The sequence below is a fragment of the Brassica napus genome, chromosome C3, assembly GCF_020379485.1.
Source record: "Brassica napus cultivar Da-Ae chromosome C3, Da-Ae, whole genome shotgun sequence".
NCBI classification, from domain to species: Eukaryota; Viridiplantae; Streptophyta; class Magnoliopsida; order Brassicales; family Brassicaceae; genus Brassica; species Brassica napus.
This window is the reverse complement of record NC_063446.1, coordinates 68515049-68533675: the sequence shown is the minus strand read 5'-3', so window position 1 is coordinate 68533675 and position 18627 is coordinate 68515049. Positions and strand designations below refer to the sequence as shown.

The following is an 18627-nucleotide window of genomic DNA, read 5'->3' as shown; positions in this document are numbered from 1 at the left end:
TTACGATACTACGTTCGAGAGCGGGTAAACTGTCTGATAGAGACAATCCAACAATCTTTTTATGAGATCTAAATTTCCACAACTTGATGATCTTAAAAAGAAAACAATGGTGACATATGTGTACAACGACAAAAAAAAACAGTTTCAATTATTTTTTGTCGGTAAACTGTCTACCAACTACAATTTTGAGAATTATTAGTACAAAATATCATAATAATTCGATGTAAGAATTCCGTGGGTGAAAAATTTGAGGAAATGCTTAATGTAACAATATAAGAGATGATTAGTTTAATTATAAATTTTTTAATTTGTAAAGTTTAGAACCTTTTGTAATGTAATTAAATTTGTCATGGTCTAATGGCAGAAGTCTTTTGAAGTTTTTTAAATTTTTTTTTATTTTTTAATTTTAGAAGTTGAATTATTAAATTTAAATGTATATATAGCACAACACACACAAATGTCTTTCAAAAAGATCAGGCTTCTAAACAAATTCATGCGAAGAAGGTGAAAATAATACAATACCTCCACGGATTTGACGATCAGAGTTTTTTCTAGACTCATGATTATTTTCAATTGATCAAACGATTAGAATTACGATCACTACTATTTTTATTATTATTATGAATTATATAGAGGTATCCTGACCCCACAGAAGTGGTCCAGACTAGTCACGTGTTGCCACGTGTCGGTACGTGTCGATTTTCTGTCTCTTGTCTGTGGCGATACCGAAATGTTATTTTTATTATTACTATCAGAGGGAAGCTGAGGAGAAAAATGAAGGATGAAGATAAGAAGACAAGTCGTAAAGTGGCTCGATATCGATGATGAAAAGATCAGGCTTCCAAACAAATTCATGCAATTTCACTTATTAAACGTAACCGTTCCCAGACATAGGTATAGGCCTACCTTACTATGTGTAATATTTTGAAATATAATCAAGAAACTATCTATAGGAAATTATGTTCATATGCCATCGAAAAAAAAAACAAATTAATTTAATTTACTAATAATTTGATTTGGAATGTAAAATGGACGACGTCACCATCCAGAATCGACTTGGTCTATATTGGAATTGTGTAAGCCCATGTCCAACTCTATATTATCCGATTAGTACGATATTGTCCACTTTAGGCCTAATTGGCTGGTCAGCATAGATTTATTTTTGGGCTTCTTTCCAAAAGGTCTCGTACTAATTAGAGTTGAACATCTCTTTATATATTAGACACTCATTGTCTAATTCTCCAATGTGAGAATTAATTTGTTATCTCACATTCCCCCCTTCAAACTAAGGATCACATTCATCTTGTGTCCCACAATTGACTTCCAGGATCTTTTGACTTGAACTCTGCCACACACACCTCCCAATCCTAACTCGATGGATCTCATTCCTACTCGAAGGGTATTTTGGTTTTCTTGCAGATTTCTCGTCAACTTGGCTCTGATACCAAATCTAGAATTCAAGAATGAGATTTATAAAGAACATTCTTTATTAATGCCTTAGAAAAATCACTCAAAAACTAAGACTCTCAATCACACAACTCGTGACTAATGCCATTACTCGACATAGCCTTATATAGAGACTTTATATTTCCTATTCCTAATTGTAACACACAAATATAATATGATCCTTATCTCTTAAGATCATAAATCAAATAGGACTAGGTTGCTTGACTCTCAAGCTTTCTCCAAGCTTATCTCAACATTCTCCCCTTTAAGCTTGAACTCATCTTCACTCACATCTCTAACCCCAATAAGGCTTCTCAATTCCTTGAATTTGATCCTATCAAATGATTTAGTTAGCGGGTCGGCTCTTTGCTCGCTCCCGGGTACATGCTCCACTTCAACTTGTTTGTTTTCAATACATTCTCGGATGAAATGAAATTTTCTATGAATGTGCTTACTTCTTCCATGAAACACATGATTTCTTGTAAGAGCTATTGCAGAGTTGTTATCCACACGTATTGTCACCTTCACGCAACCTGCTCCCATGATTTCACTAAGTAGCTCTTGCAACCATATCGCTTGTTTAGCCGCCTCTGTCGCTGCCATAAACTCTGCTTCGCAAGATGATAAAGCCACAATCTCTTGTTTCTGTGAACACCACGTTATCGGACTTTCATCGAGGTAGAAGACATGGCCGGTTGTGCTTCTTCCATCATCAGTATCGACATTATGAGAACTGTCGCTGTAGCCTACTATCTTGAGCTGTGTTGATCGTGAGAACACGAGACCAAGTGAACACGAGACTCGTAAGTACCTTAGTACCTGTTTGAGAGCCGCTCCATGTGATTCCTTTGGTTCTTGCATGTATCTACTGAGGACTCCGACACTAAACGAAAGATCAGGGCGCGTATGCAGCAAGTAACGAAGGCATCCAATACTTCTACGATACTCTCTCTCATTGATGCTTGCTTCTTGCGGAGCTTTAGACAATTTGACATTTAAGTCCATTGACACATGAGCGAGATTGCACGCATGCATACTGGCTTCTTCAAGTACCTTCCGCGTACCTATCTTGCGTCAAGACAATGCCTTGCGCAAGCTGGTGTACTTCGATTCTTAAATAGTACGTCAACATCGCTAGATCGCTCATCTCGAACTTGGCAGCCATCTCTCTCTTGAACTCGACAATGCATTGAAGTGAAGTACCGGTCACCAGCAAATCGTCTACATAGACGCATACTAACAACAAACCATGTGTATCTTCTTTTCGGTAAAGGGAGGCCTCCGTTGCGCATCGTGTAAAGCCAAGATCCCTAAGAATCTTATTAAGTTTGACGTTCCATGCTCGTGGAGCCTGCCTCAAACCGTATAAAGCCTTTCGTAGTTTGTATACTTTATCTTCCTCTCCCTTTACTTCGAATCCTTCATGTTGACCAACATAGACTTCTTCTTTCAATTCTCCGTGTAGAAACGCTGTTTTTACATCTAAGTGATGTATTTCCCAGCCTTTCGATGCTCCAATAGCTATTACCAACCTAATGGTTTCAATGCGAGCCACCGGTGCAAACACTTCCTCATAATCAACTCCATGTCTTTGAACATAGCCTTTTGCTACCAAGCGTGCTTTGTATTTACTAATACTCCCATTAGAGTTCCTCTTGATTTTGAACACCCACTTCAAACCGATAGGTTTAAAACCTTTAGCCATATTGTTCTTCTCCTCGTGTTTGCTTCCGGGGTCTATGGTTTCCCATACCTTGTTGACCTTGAGGGCTATCTTCATACGCATCGCCCACACAGTGTAATTTAGTCTTTTTGCAGATTTCTCGTCAATTTGGCTCTGATATCAATTGTTGGAATTGTGTGAGCCCATGTCCAACTCTATATTATCCGATTAGTACGATATTATCCACTTTGGGCCTAATTGGCTGGCCCGCATGGATATATTTTTGGGCTCCTTTCCAAAATGTCTTGTACTAATTAGAGTTGAACATCTCTTTATATATTAGACACTCATTGTCTAATTCTGGGACTTAGTTTGTTATCTCAGAGTCTAAAGGCCTAAAGCGTAGAGTTAAATATACCTGAAACCAAAAGCAAGTGACAAGTATGCATGGACATTCCATATGTGATTATATTCGTATAATATGTAATTAGTGTAAGAAATGATATTATATCATCATTTTTAAGCTGAGATGTCAATGGGATTTAGCGATCAAAAAAGAAAGAAAGAAGAAAGAAAATTGAGATGGTAGCTTTTTATTGTATGTCAACCAAATTAATCAAGAATTAGACTAAATGATCATATAAATTAGGTGGTCCAACCTAACACGGTTTAGATTTGGGTGGTTTAAGCTTGTGAAAATGGATTACAGCTTCATAGCCTTAAACCAACATACCATTTATAATCTATTGATAGAGAATAGAACTTGCTTGAAAAGAAAAGGAGGGTGAAGAGGAAGAAAGCAACAAGAGACGTGACTTGTGTTTGGTTCGCAATATAATAAGTGTGTCAGATTGTGAGTGGAGTGGGAATGATGTGGAACTGGAGATGATGCATCGACGTATTTAACCAAAGAGTATATATATGGTGTATGTTTAGTGTGAACTGGTGAAGGGAGATTGTAGATTTATATTGAGTCATGCAAGAATAGCTTCTTTTTTTGGCTTTTGTTATTTTTGAAACTATATCATAGCTCTTTTGTGCTAAATATTGTTGGTTGGAGGGTTCAAATTGAACCATGACACCTTTCTCCAAATTTATCACTTTGCATCATTTTACGTGTGAATTTTCAAGAAAATGAAATGCAATAGTAAACTGTATAGATTGAGAAAATATTTTGAGTTTTTAAAAGACTTTTATTTAGTACATTGAGTTGAGAAGACTAGTGACAATCCTATTCCTATGTATCATAACTCGAGGGGACTCTCTAAGTAAAGAAAAGCTTGTCATCTTGTTCACCTCACCCAGATTAACTCACCCAGATTAAGTATATTCATAAATTCAAATCAGTCATCCACCATCTGGTAAGCAAATAGATTGATGATTAACAGTTACAATGCAAATCGGTGGTCCTCACAAGCACGACTGCTCCGTGGAGACATTTTATGGCCTGATGATTCTTAAACAGTATGTAACAAATCATAACATCATATGTCTTCACACCATCAACAATATTATTCAACTATAATTTATAATGAAAGTCCTAGACAAGACCAGTAGGAATCACGATGGACATATCCAAAGAACTTACTCCACTCGACCCTTCCATGGATCTCGACTCCAACCTTATCCAAGGCGATCACGGCACACCAAATCTTCTCTTCGCTGTCTTCCCATAGCAAGGCAAGTTTCCCGTTGCATTCCACCACATGCCGGCCCACATCACAACGCAAACCTTTAACCCTTTTCCTTTTTTTTGATCAAATCTCCAAAAGATAATTTTCTCAGCAAACTCTTAAAGATGCTCCCAAAGTCTCAGATCTGCGATACTCTATGTAATCCATTGAAGGAGACATAATGGATTAGCTGATGACGAAATTACCGAAAGAACTCTAGTGGAAGATGAAATTATCAATGATTTTTTGATGTATCCTTTGGGAAATACCAATATTTGGGCTACCATTTTCCTGCAAGAACACCCTCAGATTCTACAGAAGGTAAAGATGAAAACAGAGCATCATACCCAAAATTTGACTCTTAAACAGATACATAAAATGGACTACCTTTTTCAGGCGCCTCATTGCAAAACAAGTTTATGGCGTTTTTAAACCGGTATGCTTTGTTTCACAGTCTCTTACTGAATAAAAAGAGCCTTTTTATGGGGTTATTGATGAGACACTTTAGAGTAATACTTTAGACATTCTCTCTATGGTCCAGGAAGCAAAACTTGATGGCCAACTAATGGTCCGTCTATGCTCATAGTCTGAATCATCTTCAAACTCTTTTGTTTATTCATTTTCATGTTTTTTTAAGGCAATATCTCACTTTGTTCAGGTACGTTCACCTGAATCCTGAGATTTACATCAATCCAAAGAAATGTCGACCTTCAGGATAGGAGGTATGTAGATATAACAGATTTGTGGCGCATTCAAAAATTAAACTGTCTTTGTGATTTGTAGTTGATGTTGCAAAAGAGTAACTAAACATGGTCAGGTTCATTCTGCAGGGATACATGCCAAAACCAGGTACATTCCTTTCTTTTTGTTTAGGAAGCGGTCTTTGTCCCGGGAAAGATTTTGCCAAGCTCGAGATTTCCATTTTTCTTCATCTTTAACCACTGAAAATGGATTTAACTACGCTATCGTTGAGGCTGTGGGTTATGAGTTCAAAACTATCCAGCTGAATCAGCTTGTGAGAAGGGTTCTGTCTTGCTTTGATCCCAAGAAATTCTCTGTAGCCGTGCACTAGACTGTTGGAGTGAACACGTACAAGCCGGAAATTAGTGTATACTTGGAAGATTAGGGGTGCAGAGAGAGGACATTTAAGTCTCTAGGAGAAGAGAGTGGACCAGTGATATATCATACTGATATGATACAAGGCACGTGGGAAGGAGCTGGTACCTGCACAATCAGAAGAAGAGAAGGCAGTTACTTTCAAGAGAGGAGTATAAATAAGAGGGAGGATTGTTATTAAGAGTTAGTTGGTGAGTCTTGGCCTTGCTTCTCTATTGAGAGCAAGATTGTAATTGGCTTAGTACTCTGGTTTGTAGAGGCTAAGAGAGGGAGTTTGAGAAGTTATTCATCAAATATACATCATTGTTCTATCACATGCATTTGAGAAGCTTGGCAAGTAGTGTGTGTCGCTTAGATCTACCTTGAAGTGGGACTGGAGCAGCAGTAACAAAAGAACACGAGGGGATCTAGCAGAACTTTATGTAAACTATTTTTGAGCTCTCTGTTTTTGAAGTAATGAATGATGATTTGTGAAGTTAAGGTGTTCCCTTCACAAGCATGTGTGTTGTGTTTTCGTACTCTACAGTCTACAAGTTGGCTTTAATATATGGAATACTATTATGATTTATCGTTTTTCCATTACTTATATGTCTTTTCTTTGGTTATCGAGGATTGAATGAAAAAAAAAACAGGACAATATACTTGGATCACACTCCAGCGATATTAATCTTGAAGTTTAGCATCCACACAAATCATACAAGCATTAGTTCCTTACTAACACATGTTCTTCTTTCTGGTTCACATCATCTTCAAAATCATTAGCTTCCTATCAATAGTGCAACCTGCACTACCAAAAATCTTAACTCAAACTCATATCTAACAGAAAAATAAAATTTTGAACTGAATAGAATTATTAGGATATTGAAATTTGAAAACTTATGTTATTCATTAATAATACTACCTATTAAAAATAGAAGAAATATACATGTTTAACCATTTGCGAGTATGCATTCCTCTATTAATAAATTTAGAAATAATTGTTTATGCACCTTCGTTGTTATGTTCGGCTTAACAACAATGTGAACTTAGGCTTGCAAAGTTGATTTGTTTAACCCTTTTTCTATTAGTGTAACAAAAAAATAAATTGATTAGTTTTAGGGCGATTCTCCCAAATATATGTTTGTAAGTTTTTCTTACAAAAGAGTTTTCAACGAGAGAAATAAGACACTTCTACTCCTTGATATATATAATAATAATAATAATAATAATAATAATAATACATATATTTACTTATAATTTTCGATTATATGTTTTTAAATTCGAAATTTTTATAAAAAAATATTGAATCTTTTTTCAAAAAAAATATTAATTTTTTCCTAATTTTCCTTTTGAAATTCGAAAATACTTTTTGAAACTATTTTTTATTTTTTTTTCTATTTTTAAATTTTGTTTACCCTACCCCTTAACTCTAAAACCAAAGTCCGGGGGTTAGATAACTTTAAGGTTATAAAGGTGTATTTTCTCTTCAATAAAACTTCTTTTAGTCACTTTCTTTTTTAGAAGCTATTTTGTGAAAATAAAATTAAAAGGGTTATCCTACAAAGTTTCTCTTAGTTTTATGTAAAATTCAAATATATCTTTTCGAAAAACAAGTTAAATTTGCTAAAACCTCACTAATGAAAATATTATGAGAACAAAATTACAAGTTAGAGTTTCAAGTTTATTATTCATTTCGTAACAAATAATTATAACTAAATGAAATTTTCCAAAAAATATGATAGTTAGGAATACTAATCACTAAACATCTAAACTTATACAAAATGCTCAACGCAGAGTAAACATTAATAATATTTAATAACAATGTGATCAGTGAAGAGGTAAACCAAAAACTATCAAATGATCATAGTTTTCTGATTTTAAAAATGTGAACAATGGTATAGTAAAAATATTTCTTTGTGTGCTTGAGTCAATGAAAGATGTTATAGTTGCTTACAGATATTGAAAAATTAGAATATCTATAAGATTTTAAGATACCAAGTTGGTCATAAACACGAATCCCAAAATATATAATTAAATACTTACCTGAATTAACCATATACAATATTAAAAAAAACAATTTATATGAAGTTATATGAAGTTTCAAATGAAATAGAAAAAATACAAAAAAATTATATCATCCAATTTATAAAGTCAGGAGAGGCAACAACAGAAAAAACAAATAACAAAAAACTATATTACTCCTCTTTAATGTGTTAATTATCAAAATCAATTTGGTTTTATTATACCTATTTTATAATATCAAAATAGATGTGGTATATAATGTAAAACTTTATCTTTTAAATTTGTTAGAAGAAGCAAATAAAAAATAAAAGAATTGTTTAGTTCAAATTATTAAAAGTACAACTAATTAGTATTTATATAAAACAAAAATACAAGCTCAAGCAAACAAATTATATAATAATAAAAAGATAATTTAATAAATTTTAAATACGCGCGGTGAAAAGATCTAGTGGTTTTAAACCTTTTCTATAACAAAATATAAATGATCATAAAACCGTATGCATAAGAATTCATTTAATATATATAATTAAATTAAAATATATCTATTTAAATATCTTTTACATTAAAATATATATCATATAAAAATATAAAAATAGATAGATATTCAATTTCGAAATTTTCATTAAACAAGTATTTAAAAGTTAATATTTTAATTTCAAAATTTGCATTGAATTGTAAAATATCAAGAAAATCTGTTTTATTAAATAAAAATACACATTAAACAAGTATTTAAAAGTTAATATTTTAATTTCAAAATTTGCATTGAATTGTAAAATATCAAGAAAATCTGTTTTATTAAATAAAAATACACATTGTGTCTCTCATCTCTATAGTTTATAATATATTAATAATAACAACTAGATTTTGAGCGGATGTAATTTTTTAAAAATATGATGCTATTTATTTTTTATGTTACTATTTAAGGTTGAGCAGAAAACTCGAATTCGAAGAACCGAACTGATCCCAATCCGAATAAGTAGTACCAAATCCGAACCGAAATTGATTAAATATCTGAATTAGTCAAAATTTTGGTATTTGAAGAACTAAAACCTAATCCATATTCGAACCGAAGTATTTTGGGTATCCAAAATAAATTTATATACTTATATATTAATTATTTTTTAGTTTTAATATATATAAAAACATCCAGAATATATATAATACTTTTAACTTCGTGTAAATACTTGAAAATATATACAAATAATCAAACGTAAATATCTAAAATAGTTAAAATATACTCAAAACTCCAAAAATACTTAAATAATTGTTAATTCTCTATCCAAATATTTAAGCCAAACCAATTTATATGTTAAGTTAAGTACTCTGACATATGTTATTCAAATTTATATGCAATATATTCTATTGTTTATAGATTTTTTTTTAAAATTAAAGCATATAATAAATTTAAAATTTTTAAAATTAATTTAAATTGGTTATCCAAATCCGAACCGAATCTTCAAAGATCTGAACCGATCACGAAATCCAAAACAGACCCGAAAACGAACTCGAACGTCCACCCCTAATCACTATTATATATCCTATATGTGTCATCATAGGTTACAAAAATATGTGTTATCATATAATTGATCGTATTTTATACGTACCATCAAATAAGTAATCTTATAATTAATAATATTTTATACGTACAATCATATAAATAATCACATATATTATATTTTTAAATTTCAATGTGAAATATAAAAACCATAATTTAAGTTGGTGTTTGAAATTGAGTTTTGTATTGTATTTTTCTTATATATATTGAAAATATTTTTATAATAGTTATTGGAAAATATGTTAGTAAAAATCGAATTTTGATATATGTATATTTTTGAATGAATTTTTGATATAAATCAATTTTAAATTATTATTTTGATTTGAATATGTATATCAAGTAACATAACCCTATTACTTTTTAATATAATGTAATGGACTTCCAATTTTTTTAATAGCATAAGTCCATTATTTTTTTTCCTAACTTACTGCTATCCATGTTTCCAAACAACATTATTTTTTTTAACTACTATCATAGATTTGAAGAAACTATGTAAATGTGTGTTCCTTCTTTTTTTTTTTTTTTTTGATCTTGATTTTTTTCATTCGCTGCATATGTAAAGCAATCTTACGTAACATACCTCGTTCTTTTTGGAATTATAAAATTTGCTTGTAATTTTGAATTTTTGGCAGAATATAAACGGAAGACAGTCCTCCCGTAAAGCAAATCTTGTATTTTCAACTTCCACACTGCACTCTAAACACATGACTTAACAAAAAGCTTATATCACTTAAAATACATGTAGAGATTTCTTCAAACTTCTCCCTATAAAAATAATCGATCAAATTATACAACATATAAGAGAAACGCAAAGCAAACATAATTTTTCATCCATAAGTGGAAAATGGGGAACATTACTAAAAACCAGACCATGTTACTGCTTGTTTTTACACTTTTAATGGTAATTGCGTACCATGAGGGAGAAGCCATACAATGTTCACAGATAACCATGTACTTAGCACCATGTTTGTCCTATGTAAAAGGTGGAGGAAACCCGCCTCCTCCGTGTTGCGCCGGGCTTAATAATCTAAAAGCCTCTGCGCCGGGGAAACCAGATAAACAAGCAGCTTGTCAATGCTTGAAGAATGTAGCTAATGCCATTTCCGGATTCAACGATGACAATGCCAAACAACTCCCTGCCAAATGTGGCGTTAGTGTGGGGGTCCCTTTCTCTAAGAGCGTGGACTGTAACAGGTATATAATAGATTGCAATAGCATCCATATATCACATTAGAAAAAAAAAACTGAAATCTTTTAGTTCATACAAAAACAATGTGAAGAAATTATTTTTTCTAAATATGATAGATGGATGCTGTTGCACGTTAAGTATTATATATAATACATAAGCCTCGTTCAATAGATAATCCTCTAATTGGCCTTCTTTATTTGTTTTTGAACAGCATAAACTGAAAAGAAGGAGTACCAAAGGCCATGCCGCTATAATATAAAGTGGATATCCTGAAAGAGCAAAAAGCATTATAACAAAACTAATTGGATACTTTATACATGTAATCATATAGCTCTTGTCAAAATAAACTGTGGAATTCCTACATCTACACAGTCTTTTCTAGTACTCAGTCTCATAGAAGGGAGCTTTAAAAGTAATCTTATTAAAAAGAAAACAGTGCATAGAGAGAAATAAAAGAAGTTTAGTAAATGACCATAGTTATAAATTGAGTTGCTCTAGTAATCCAAAATATTGTTCTTGAAAATATCAGAAAGAAGTGCAATTCTTTTTTCTTAGTATTGAATGAAGCCCAAATCCTTTCCTTAGCTTTCCAGGGTCATAAGTATATAACCAAGTTCTTAGCCTTATCACAAGTATTCATCTCACCACATTCACCAACTGCTAAGTAACCAGAAGAGCTGGTGACTAATATTTTCACTTTTTCAGCAAACTAGTAATGTCTGTTGGCTTGCTTATCAGATTCAACCATATCTTTGAGTTTTAAATGTTTTAATTATAAAATTAGGATTAATTCACCAAGTTAATTATCTTTGATTAAAAATAGTATGGTAGTATCTACTATTTTATATTCATGTGAACAAAAGGAAGACTGCTTCTATTCTTCCTATCACACTGCCAGAGTCGGGCCTGAAATTTACGGGGCCCTATTCGAAATAAAATTTCTCATTTGTAAAAAATTTACGAACAAAAACTAAAGTTTAAATATTACGGTTTAAAAAATATATATTTATATTTATATTTATATCTAAATCATAATAATTAAAATATTATATGCATTTTAGTAGTCAGTCATACGGTTCAACTTGACAAATAAACTAAAAATTTAATACATAGTTGCTTTTTTTTTACCATGAGCTTATTTAAAAAAATGCCGTTACGAAAATAAGGTGAGCAAGGAGGAAGAAAACTGAGGCTGTCACGTGAAGGCGAAGAGTACTATCCATATTTCAACTAAACCTTTACAAACATACTAGGAAACCATATGCAGTAAAAAAAATTTAAAATATATTTAACATATAAATAGAAATTATATTTTAAAATAAAATTTTATTAATATTGTAAATTTTATTTTTCGTATCAATATTTTAATATAAATTTGATTTAATTAAACATAAAAATTATATTTAAGAATATGCATGTATATATTTGAAATTATAATCTTAGATAGATTTTTCTATCTATTTATTTTAATTAAATATATTAAATAAATTTGTAAAAGTTGCATAATTACCAAAAATTAAAATTACAATATTTATAAAATTTGTAGATATATAAGAAAATAATGATTTTACGATTAAATTTTTATAATTTTCAAAAAAAAATTGTATTCATTTTTGAAAATTTTAGTAATAAAATTGTATAATATAAAAATATATAATTAAATTATATTTCGAAATTTATAATGCCATATTTGAATATATTTATTTTAATGATGATTTATGAGTTATTCCCGTATTCTAAAAAAAAATTCAAAAATAAAAATTGACATTAAATGTAATATATGAGTTATTACCATATTTTTAAAAGTTTATCAAAAATATAAATTAACATTAAATGCAATTATCCATGTCATGTTAAGCTATAAGACATGTCATTAATTTCAGTAGTCATGTCATATTTGTTTTGTGAAATTGATTGTAGAAATAACATTTGGCAAAATCACTTTGTAAATATAGTCAATGATATAGTCTAGGGGATACGTCTCTTTTCACAAAACTTGTAAAAATCTGAGGGGCCCACAAAAAAGGGGCCCCATTCGAATGTTTCAAGATCATGTCCTCGAGCCCGGGCTCTGCGCACTGCCTTCACCACCAGTAAGATGATCCCCATCTCCAGTTTTTAAACTAAAAACAAATAGGAGGGCAAATCTGTCTTTTGCTAACATATTCTGGTTAATTAGCGAACCCGCAATGTACTTAATTAAGCAAGTTTTGTATTAATTACAGAGCCCCCGCATTTAATAGCGGTTGTCGGTATAATATAAGCTCTCTCTCTCGACAGACACCGATTGCCTTTTTCCACCGTAAGGACATCGAATCTTCTAGCTTCCTCCGATCAAAAGCAAACGTCTTTCTCAAGATCTTGAATTACCCATTACACAGAGAGAGAAGGCGGGAGGAGTATGGAGGTATGAGGGCGGTGGGAGATGGCGAGGGGAGGAGGAGAATACAACGGAGGAGGCGGAGTTCTTCTCTCCTACAAAAGAATCACTCTACTCGTTTGCCTTATCAACATCCTCATCGCTCTCTTTGTTCTTCGCTTTCTCTACGCTTCTTCTCTCCACATCTTTCCCAATCACGACAATGGTGCGTTGAAAAAAAGGAACACTCTTTTATCTTGTTTGACTATAAGTTTGTATCTAAAGCTTGTGTCTTTTTTTTTATCTAGGGGTTAAGAACACAGCAGATGAGATTAGGAGAATGGAGGAATCGGTTCGGATTCGAAGATCTAAAGAACCTGTTGAGCTTGTTAGATTGGTTAGTGGCTTTTAGTGAACTCCTATTTTTGGAAAGATGCATTGGTTCTCATGATCTATAAAACCATATAGGTGAAGAAGATGAAACATGATGTGGCCATTGCAGAATCAAGTGTTGAGTTGTCTCCTTATGTAAAAGGCAAACTAATTGATGAGATCTTGGAGCTTTTGAGAAGGGTAGAGGAGAAGTCTAATGTAACCCTGCTCAGAGGTTTGTGCTATACATATCCCTTCTATGTCTTTTGTTAATGTATAGTATAAAGTCGTGACATTTATTTTGAAACTGCCACAAACTTAACTTTTCTGATTAGTTATCAGTTAACGGTTTGTCTTCTTCTTCCCTCGTTGGAATGTGATGGTGTCTCTGTTGAGTAGATTTTGTCTTATTACCTAACATGTGCAAGATGTGGTCTATGTCAAGAGCTCCATTTAGTAAAGATATCAATACTATTCATGTAGGAGTGGAATATAGCTCAAGATATCAATACTTTATTTGCTTGATCTGTTTCAAAAGCTTATTCACTTCCACCTTACTCATTGAAAGCGACTGTGTGGAAGGGATAAGCTATCAAAACAGAACAAGCATATAAAGCATCGAAAACCAATTAGCATCTTTTTTCCCTTGTGGTGTTAATAATGCACAGTGGACTTGTTAAGTGTTATAGGCTGCAATGGTTTTCCTTTGGAACATTCATGTCACCCCTCATTCAATGTATTGACTGCCCCCTTAATACCTTCATTTGGCCCACAGAAGCTGTAGAAACGTGGCGCATTGATAAGTTGAAGGAAGCTAAAGAGCTAATTCAAGAACAAAATGGAGTAAACTCCACCGTGATACTGGAGGAAGCAGGTATTACTCATTAAGAGCCAGTTTTAAGTTACCATGACCACAGATTCACTTTATGAAACCATCTGGATTCTGGATCGTTGTCTAATGTAATTAGATGGAAACTCTCTTGCCCTGTAACTATCATATAGGGATGCTTGTAAGAGCTTTGGAGTTGGAGTGGGATGTGCTGTCGGAAGAGATTGGGTTTTGGTTACCTGCTGAGGTTAACAATGAAGTGCACGATGATAAACCTGAAGGAGAGGAAGAGCCTGGTACTATTTCTCAGAAATTTGTGATGGGATCATAACCAAGAAACTAAATGCATTTTGGTGAATTAAAAACTCACGAGGTTATGCATTTTCATTTTCAATTTGCAGAGGAGATATTAGCAGGAAGACCAGTGCCTGCTGTATGTAACGCAGAGCTTCACACAGATTATGGTGGAGCTGCAGTGAGATGGGGACTTACACACCACAAAGAGAGTGCAGCTGATTGTTGCCAAGCTTGCTTAGACCAGGCAAAGCACGCGAAACCTGGGGAAATGAGATGCAACATTTGGGTTTATTGCCCATCTGAGTTTGGTTGCTATTCTCCAGATATTTATCAGCATAAACACCAGGAATGTTGGCTTAAATACGTAAGAAGTTGCCTCCTTCACTTACCTATTTATATAATTTTCAGCTCGTCTAAGTTGGAGTTGGATAATGAAAAATTGTCTCATATAACAATGTCAATGTGAATTGCAGGCAGAGCAGCCAAAAGAGAATTTTAAAGACAGATATTCAGAGTCATACAGAAAAAACCACCCAAAAGCGCCTACTATTGTTCCATGGGTTTCAGGTGTTGTAACTCCTTCAGCATAAACACATGTGGACAGGACTGTTTGATGGGACAATAGGGGAGAGATAGTTTTGGTTATTTCAGTTGTGTTACCACCATTATTTCTGATTCTTGAAACTTTAAGTACCGGACCAAGATGCTGACATCTTTGGCCAGTTGTATACGAGAATAGAATGTTTCTTTTTTGGTTTCTTGTTTTGTTTGTTTGTCTTTGAAATACATGGATGGGGGGCTTTACCACAACACATGATCGAAGTCTAATATGGGATCAGGAATATGTTTTTTGTCCAGCCTTGTTTGATTGTCCATTGGCTACCTCATAGTGATGTAAACTGTACTTGGCTGGATTTATTTCTGATTATTTCTTGTCTTGAAAAAATTGATGCATTTGTATGCCATGATGGAGCTACCAAATCAGCTGTAGCAAGCCACTCAAGAAGCAGATGAAACGAAATCATTCTCTGAACATGCTCGTGAAGAGCTTCGAAATTCTCAAGAAGCAGAGCAAGAAAAAGCTGGAGCAAGTACAATGGAGAGGAGAATATTTGCAGCTCAGAAAGAAACTGAAGCTGAGAGATTTGCATTAGCCGCCATCAAGGCCTTGCAAGATATCGAATCTGCTTTGAAGGAAATATGACAAACTTAAAACTTAAAAGTCACACAAAAGTAGTTTAGCAACATCCCTAGATGTCTTTTCCCGAAATCTAACACCGTACTAAGAGCCAGAACATTGGAATTTCACATGGTTACAAACAGACTAGGATCCGAATTATATAAACTAAAAATGGTCAATCCCTTGCTTGCTTCATCGCTTGCTGGATAAGCTGAAAGAGCTGACTTTCATGGGAGTTGCAATGACCAGAGGCGCTTCGGGTGAGCCAGAGACTGCAAAGTTGTCGTTCATGAAGCGGCTGTCCACAATAGATTCATTCCGAAGGACTATCTTGTAGCAGTAGCATTTCTTCAGCCCTTCCTGCTCATGGTAGCATTCATGAGATCCATTCTTCACTTGTTGAAAGTTCCATATCACACTGAATTTGCCAACCGTTGCCACCACATGACGCTCTTGTTTCCCATCCTCCGTGACCTATATATATCGAAATTTACCAACCAAAGATAAACTTAACATGGATTAAAAACGAAACACCAGACAACTGAGGAACACTATAACCTGTAATATGAAAACTATGGGACAAACTGAAGAAAGACTAAGGCAAGTTCTATTCTACAGGCAAATAAATGTTCTTCTTCTTTTTTGTAACAGACAGGCAAATGTTATTGTTATGGGAAACTATACTTCAACTAAGAAATAAACTTCCTCAACAGTCAATTTAGACAGAAACACCTGCATATAGTCACAAATTCAGCTACGGCAAAGGCAGCAAAGAGAAGCTTTCCAGCAAAAAGAGACCTACTCTTTCAAGTTAAAAGAGGCAAATATTGATGCGTTTATCTAGAGCAATAATGTCACTTAGGGAGCACGAATATAAACATAAACTAGAGTTTTGCTTACCCATGAAAACTGAGCATTGCGGAACTTATTGTTAGATCCAGCTAAATGGGCGTCTAGAGGTCTCAGCTTCAGCAACCTTGGTGCAGCAATCTTATTCCCCATGCGACCCTCAAACCCAGTCTTTGTTTTGCCAGCCTTATCAGTGAAAAGGGTACAGATAACAATCAGATACGTATCAGTCGTACCAACAATCCACTTCCCATCGTAAGTAGCGTCCACATGAGTCACAGGCGCACCAAGTCCAGGGAAAGCCGTCTTCGCCTGCCTCATAGTGTTGCTAGAGTAGAGCCTGATCTTCCCATCAAGAGAGCCAACAACAATCGAGCCATCACCAGTAGTCGCAAAGCACTGGAAGTTAGTCCCTCTAGAAAACTGATGCCCCTGAGCCCAACTCAACACCGGAGCATTCGCAGTAGCGAGATCCTGAACCATCCCATACCGGTCACGCATATCCCACCTGCAAAGCCTGTTGTTATCCAAACCAAGAAAGGTTGACGCAGACGGGTCCAATTGAGCACCTTTACCATCGTTGGTAATGTCACTCATGGAGATATCAACTCCATCTTTCTCAAACTTCCACTCAGAGATAACCTTCCCGGTTTCAATATCAAGCTGATGTATCCCTCGGTTCTGACTCATGGGACTCATTAACAACATATTAGTCTCAGCTCTCATGAGAAGAGCCTTCCTCGGGGCAGAGTGAGCCCCACCGTAACCAGGCTCAAAGTTAACACAAACACCTTTCCCTTGAATCCCTTGCCTCATGTTCTTGAACACCTGAATACCAGAGCCCCCCACAAGGAAGCTATTATCCAACGCACCTAGAGCTAAGCTGTGTATCCCCTCACTCGTAGCTTCCTCAAAAGCTTCCGTCAGATCTTGCGTATCTCTCACCGGAGTAGCGGACTGCGGACTATTAAGCAGTAGATCATCAGCGTCTTCCCACATGGAGTCATCAGCAGCTTCGGGGTTGGCCCAAGCGATGAAATCTTTCCCAAAGATCTTAGCTTTACTCGCTTCGTTCAACTCAACGCCGTGATTGTTCTCAAACAAGCAGTTGTTGTAGCTGCTTACAAAGGCTGCGAAGTCTTCGACGGTGCCGAATCTCAACGCCCAGACTCCTTTAGCGACGAAATCGACTCGGCGTTGGTCTTTATACGCCTTCAATTGCATCTCGTCGGAGACCTTTTCGCGGATCTTGCTCCTCCCGACTTTCAGAACCCACCATTCCTTCTCCGAGTCTCGATTCCTATCGTCGTCGTCGTCGTCGTCGTCTCCTTGGGAGGTCTTGACGAAGGAGTAAGAGGTGAGCTTCTCGGCTGTGACCCATTTGGCTTTGGGAGTGTTTCCGTTGATGTAGCGGAAAAGCTTAGTTGAGGTTTGGGTAGACGGAGGAGGTGCTTGTTGTTGGGTTGATGGGTATTTGAGCTTCAAAGCTCTGAGCTTTGATTCGACGTCGTCTAGCGATGATGAAGAAGGTTTAGGACGGAGACGAGAGGAGGATGGGACAAACGTATCGTCCCTGGAGTCGACGAACTCTTCTTCTTCTTCTTCTCTTCGTTCTTCGTACTCTTCGTATTCCTCTTCGTCTGATTCACAGATCTCTAGATCTTCGTGACTGTGAGCTGCTCCCATCTCGAAGAATCCTAAAAGAGAGAGAGGTGGAGAGGATCTGGGATAACGACAATGAGATTCAAGTGAAGGTGGAGAAGAGAGCGCAAGTTCGAAATTTGAAAATTAGGGTTCTTTAAAGCAGGTGTGTGTGGTTCCCTTTACACACCCAGATTGGAAGTAACCGGCTACAGCCAGTATATAAAGTTGAGTAGAATCGGCTGTTTCATTAAATACCGGGGATAGCCTGTTCAAATAGATCATTATGTCAGACTCTGTAAGACTGTAACTAATAAATGATCTTATAAATATTTTTATAACGATTTCGCTCATTTTGTAATAAATATTGTTAAAATAAATCTTGTATAACTGTTGTAAACTACATCCCGTATAAGAGAATCTCCAACCCACCTATATTTTCTACTTCTATATAAGA

The 18627-nt window shown here is 34.7% G+C and overlaps 3 protein-coding genes across 3 annotated transcripts; 2 read left to right on the top strand and 1 right to left on the bottom strand.

Annotated features, from left to right (window-relative positions):
- The first annotated feature begins 10231 nt into the window (after nt 1-10231).
- Nucleotides 10232-11027, top strand: LOC106359783 (non-specific lipid-transfer protein 11). Its single transcript, XM_013799419.3, has 2 exons — nt 10232-10648; nt 10855-11027. The coding sequence occupies exons 1-2, from the start codon at nt 10299-10301 to the stop codon at nt 10862-10864; spliced, it is 360 nt and encodes a 119-aa protein (XP_013654873.1). The 5' UTR covers nt 10232-10298; the 3' UTR covers nt 10865-11027.
- A 1839-nt stretch (nt 11028-12866) lies between these two features.
- Nucleotides 12867-15356, top strand: LOC106361101. Its single transcript, XM_013800801.3, has 7 exons — nt 12867-13228; nt 13311-13399; nt 13471-13609; nt 14150-14248; nt 14377-14499; nt 14605-14864; nt 14974-15356. Exons 1-7 carry the CDS (start codon nt 13069-13071, stop codon nt 15088-15090), a joined length of 987 nt encoding a protein of 328 aa, XP_013656255.2. The 5' UTR covers nt 12867-13068; the 3' UTR covers nt 15091-15356.
- Nucleotides 15357-15685: 329 nt separating this feature from the next.
- LOC106361100 (protein CYPRO4) lies at nt 15686-18345 on the bottom strand. Its single transcript, XM_013800799.3, has 2 exons — nt 16581-18345; nt 15686-16154 (listed from the first exon to the last, which is right to left on the bottom strand). Exons 1-2 carry the CDS (start codon nt 18213-18215, stop codon nt 15873-15875), a joined length of 1917 nt encoding a protein of 638 aa, XP_013656253.2. The 5' UTR covers nt 18216-18345; the 3' UTR covers nt 15686-15872.
- Nucleotides 18346-18627: the final 282 nt, after the last annotated feature.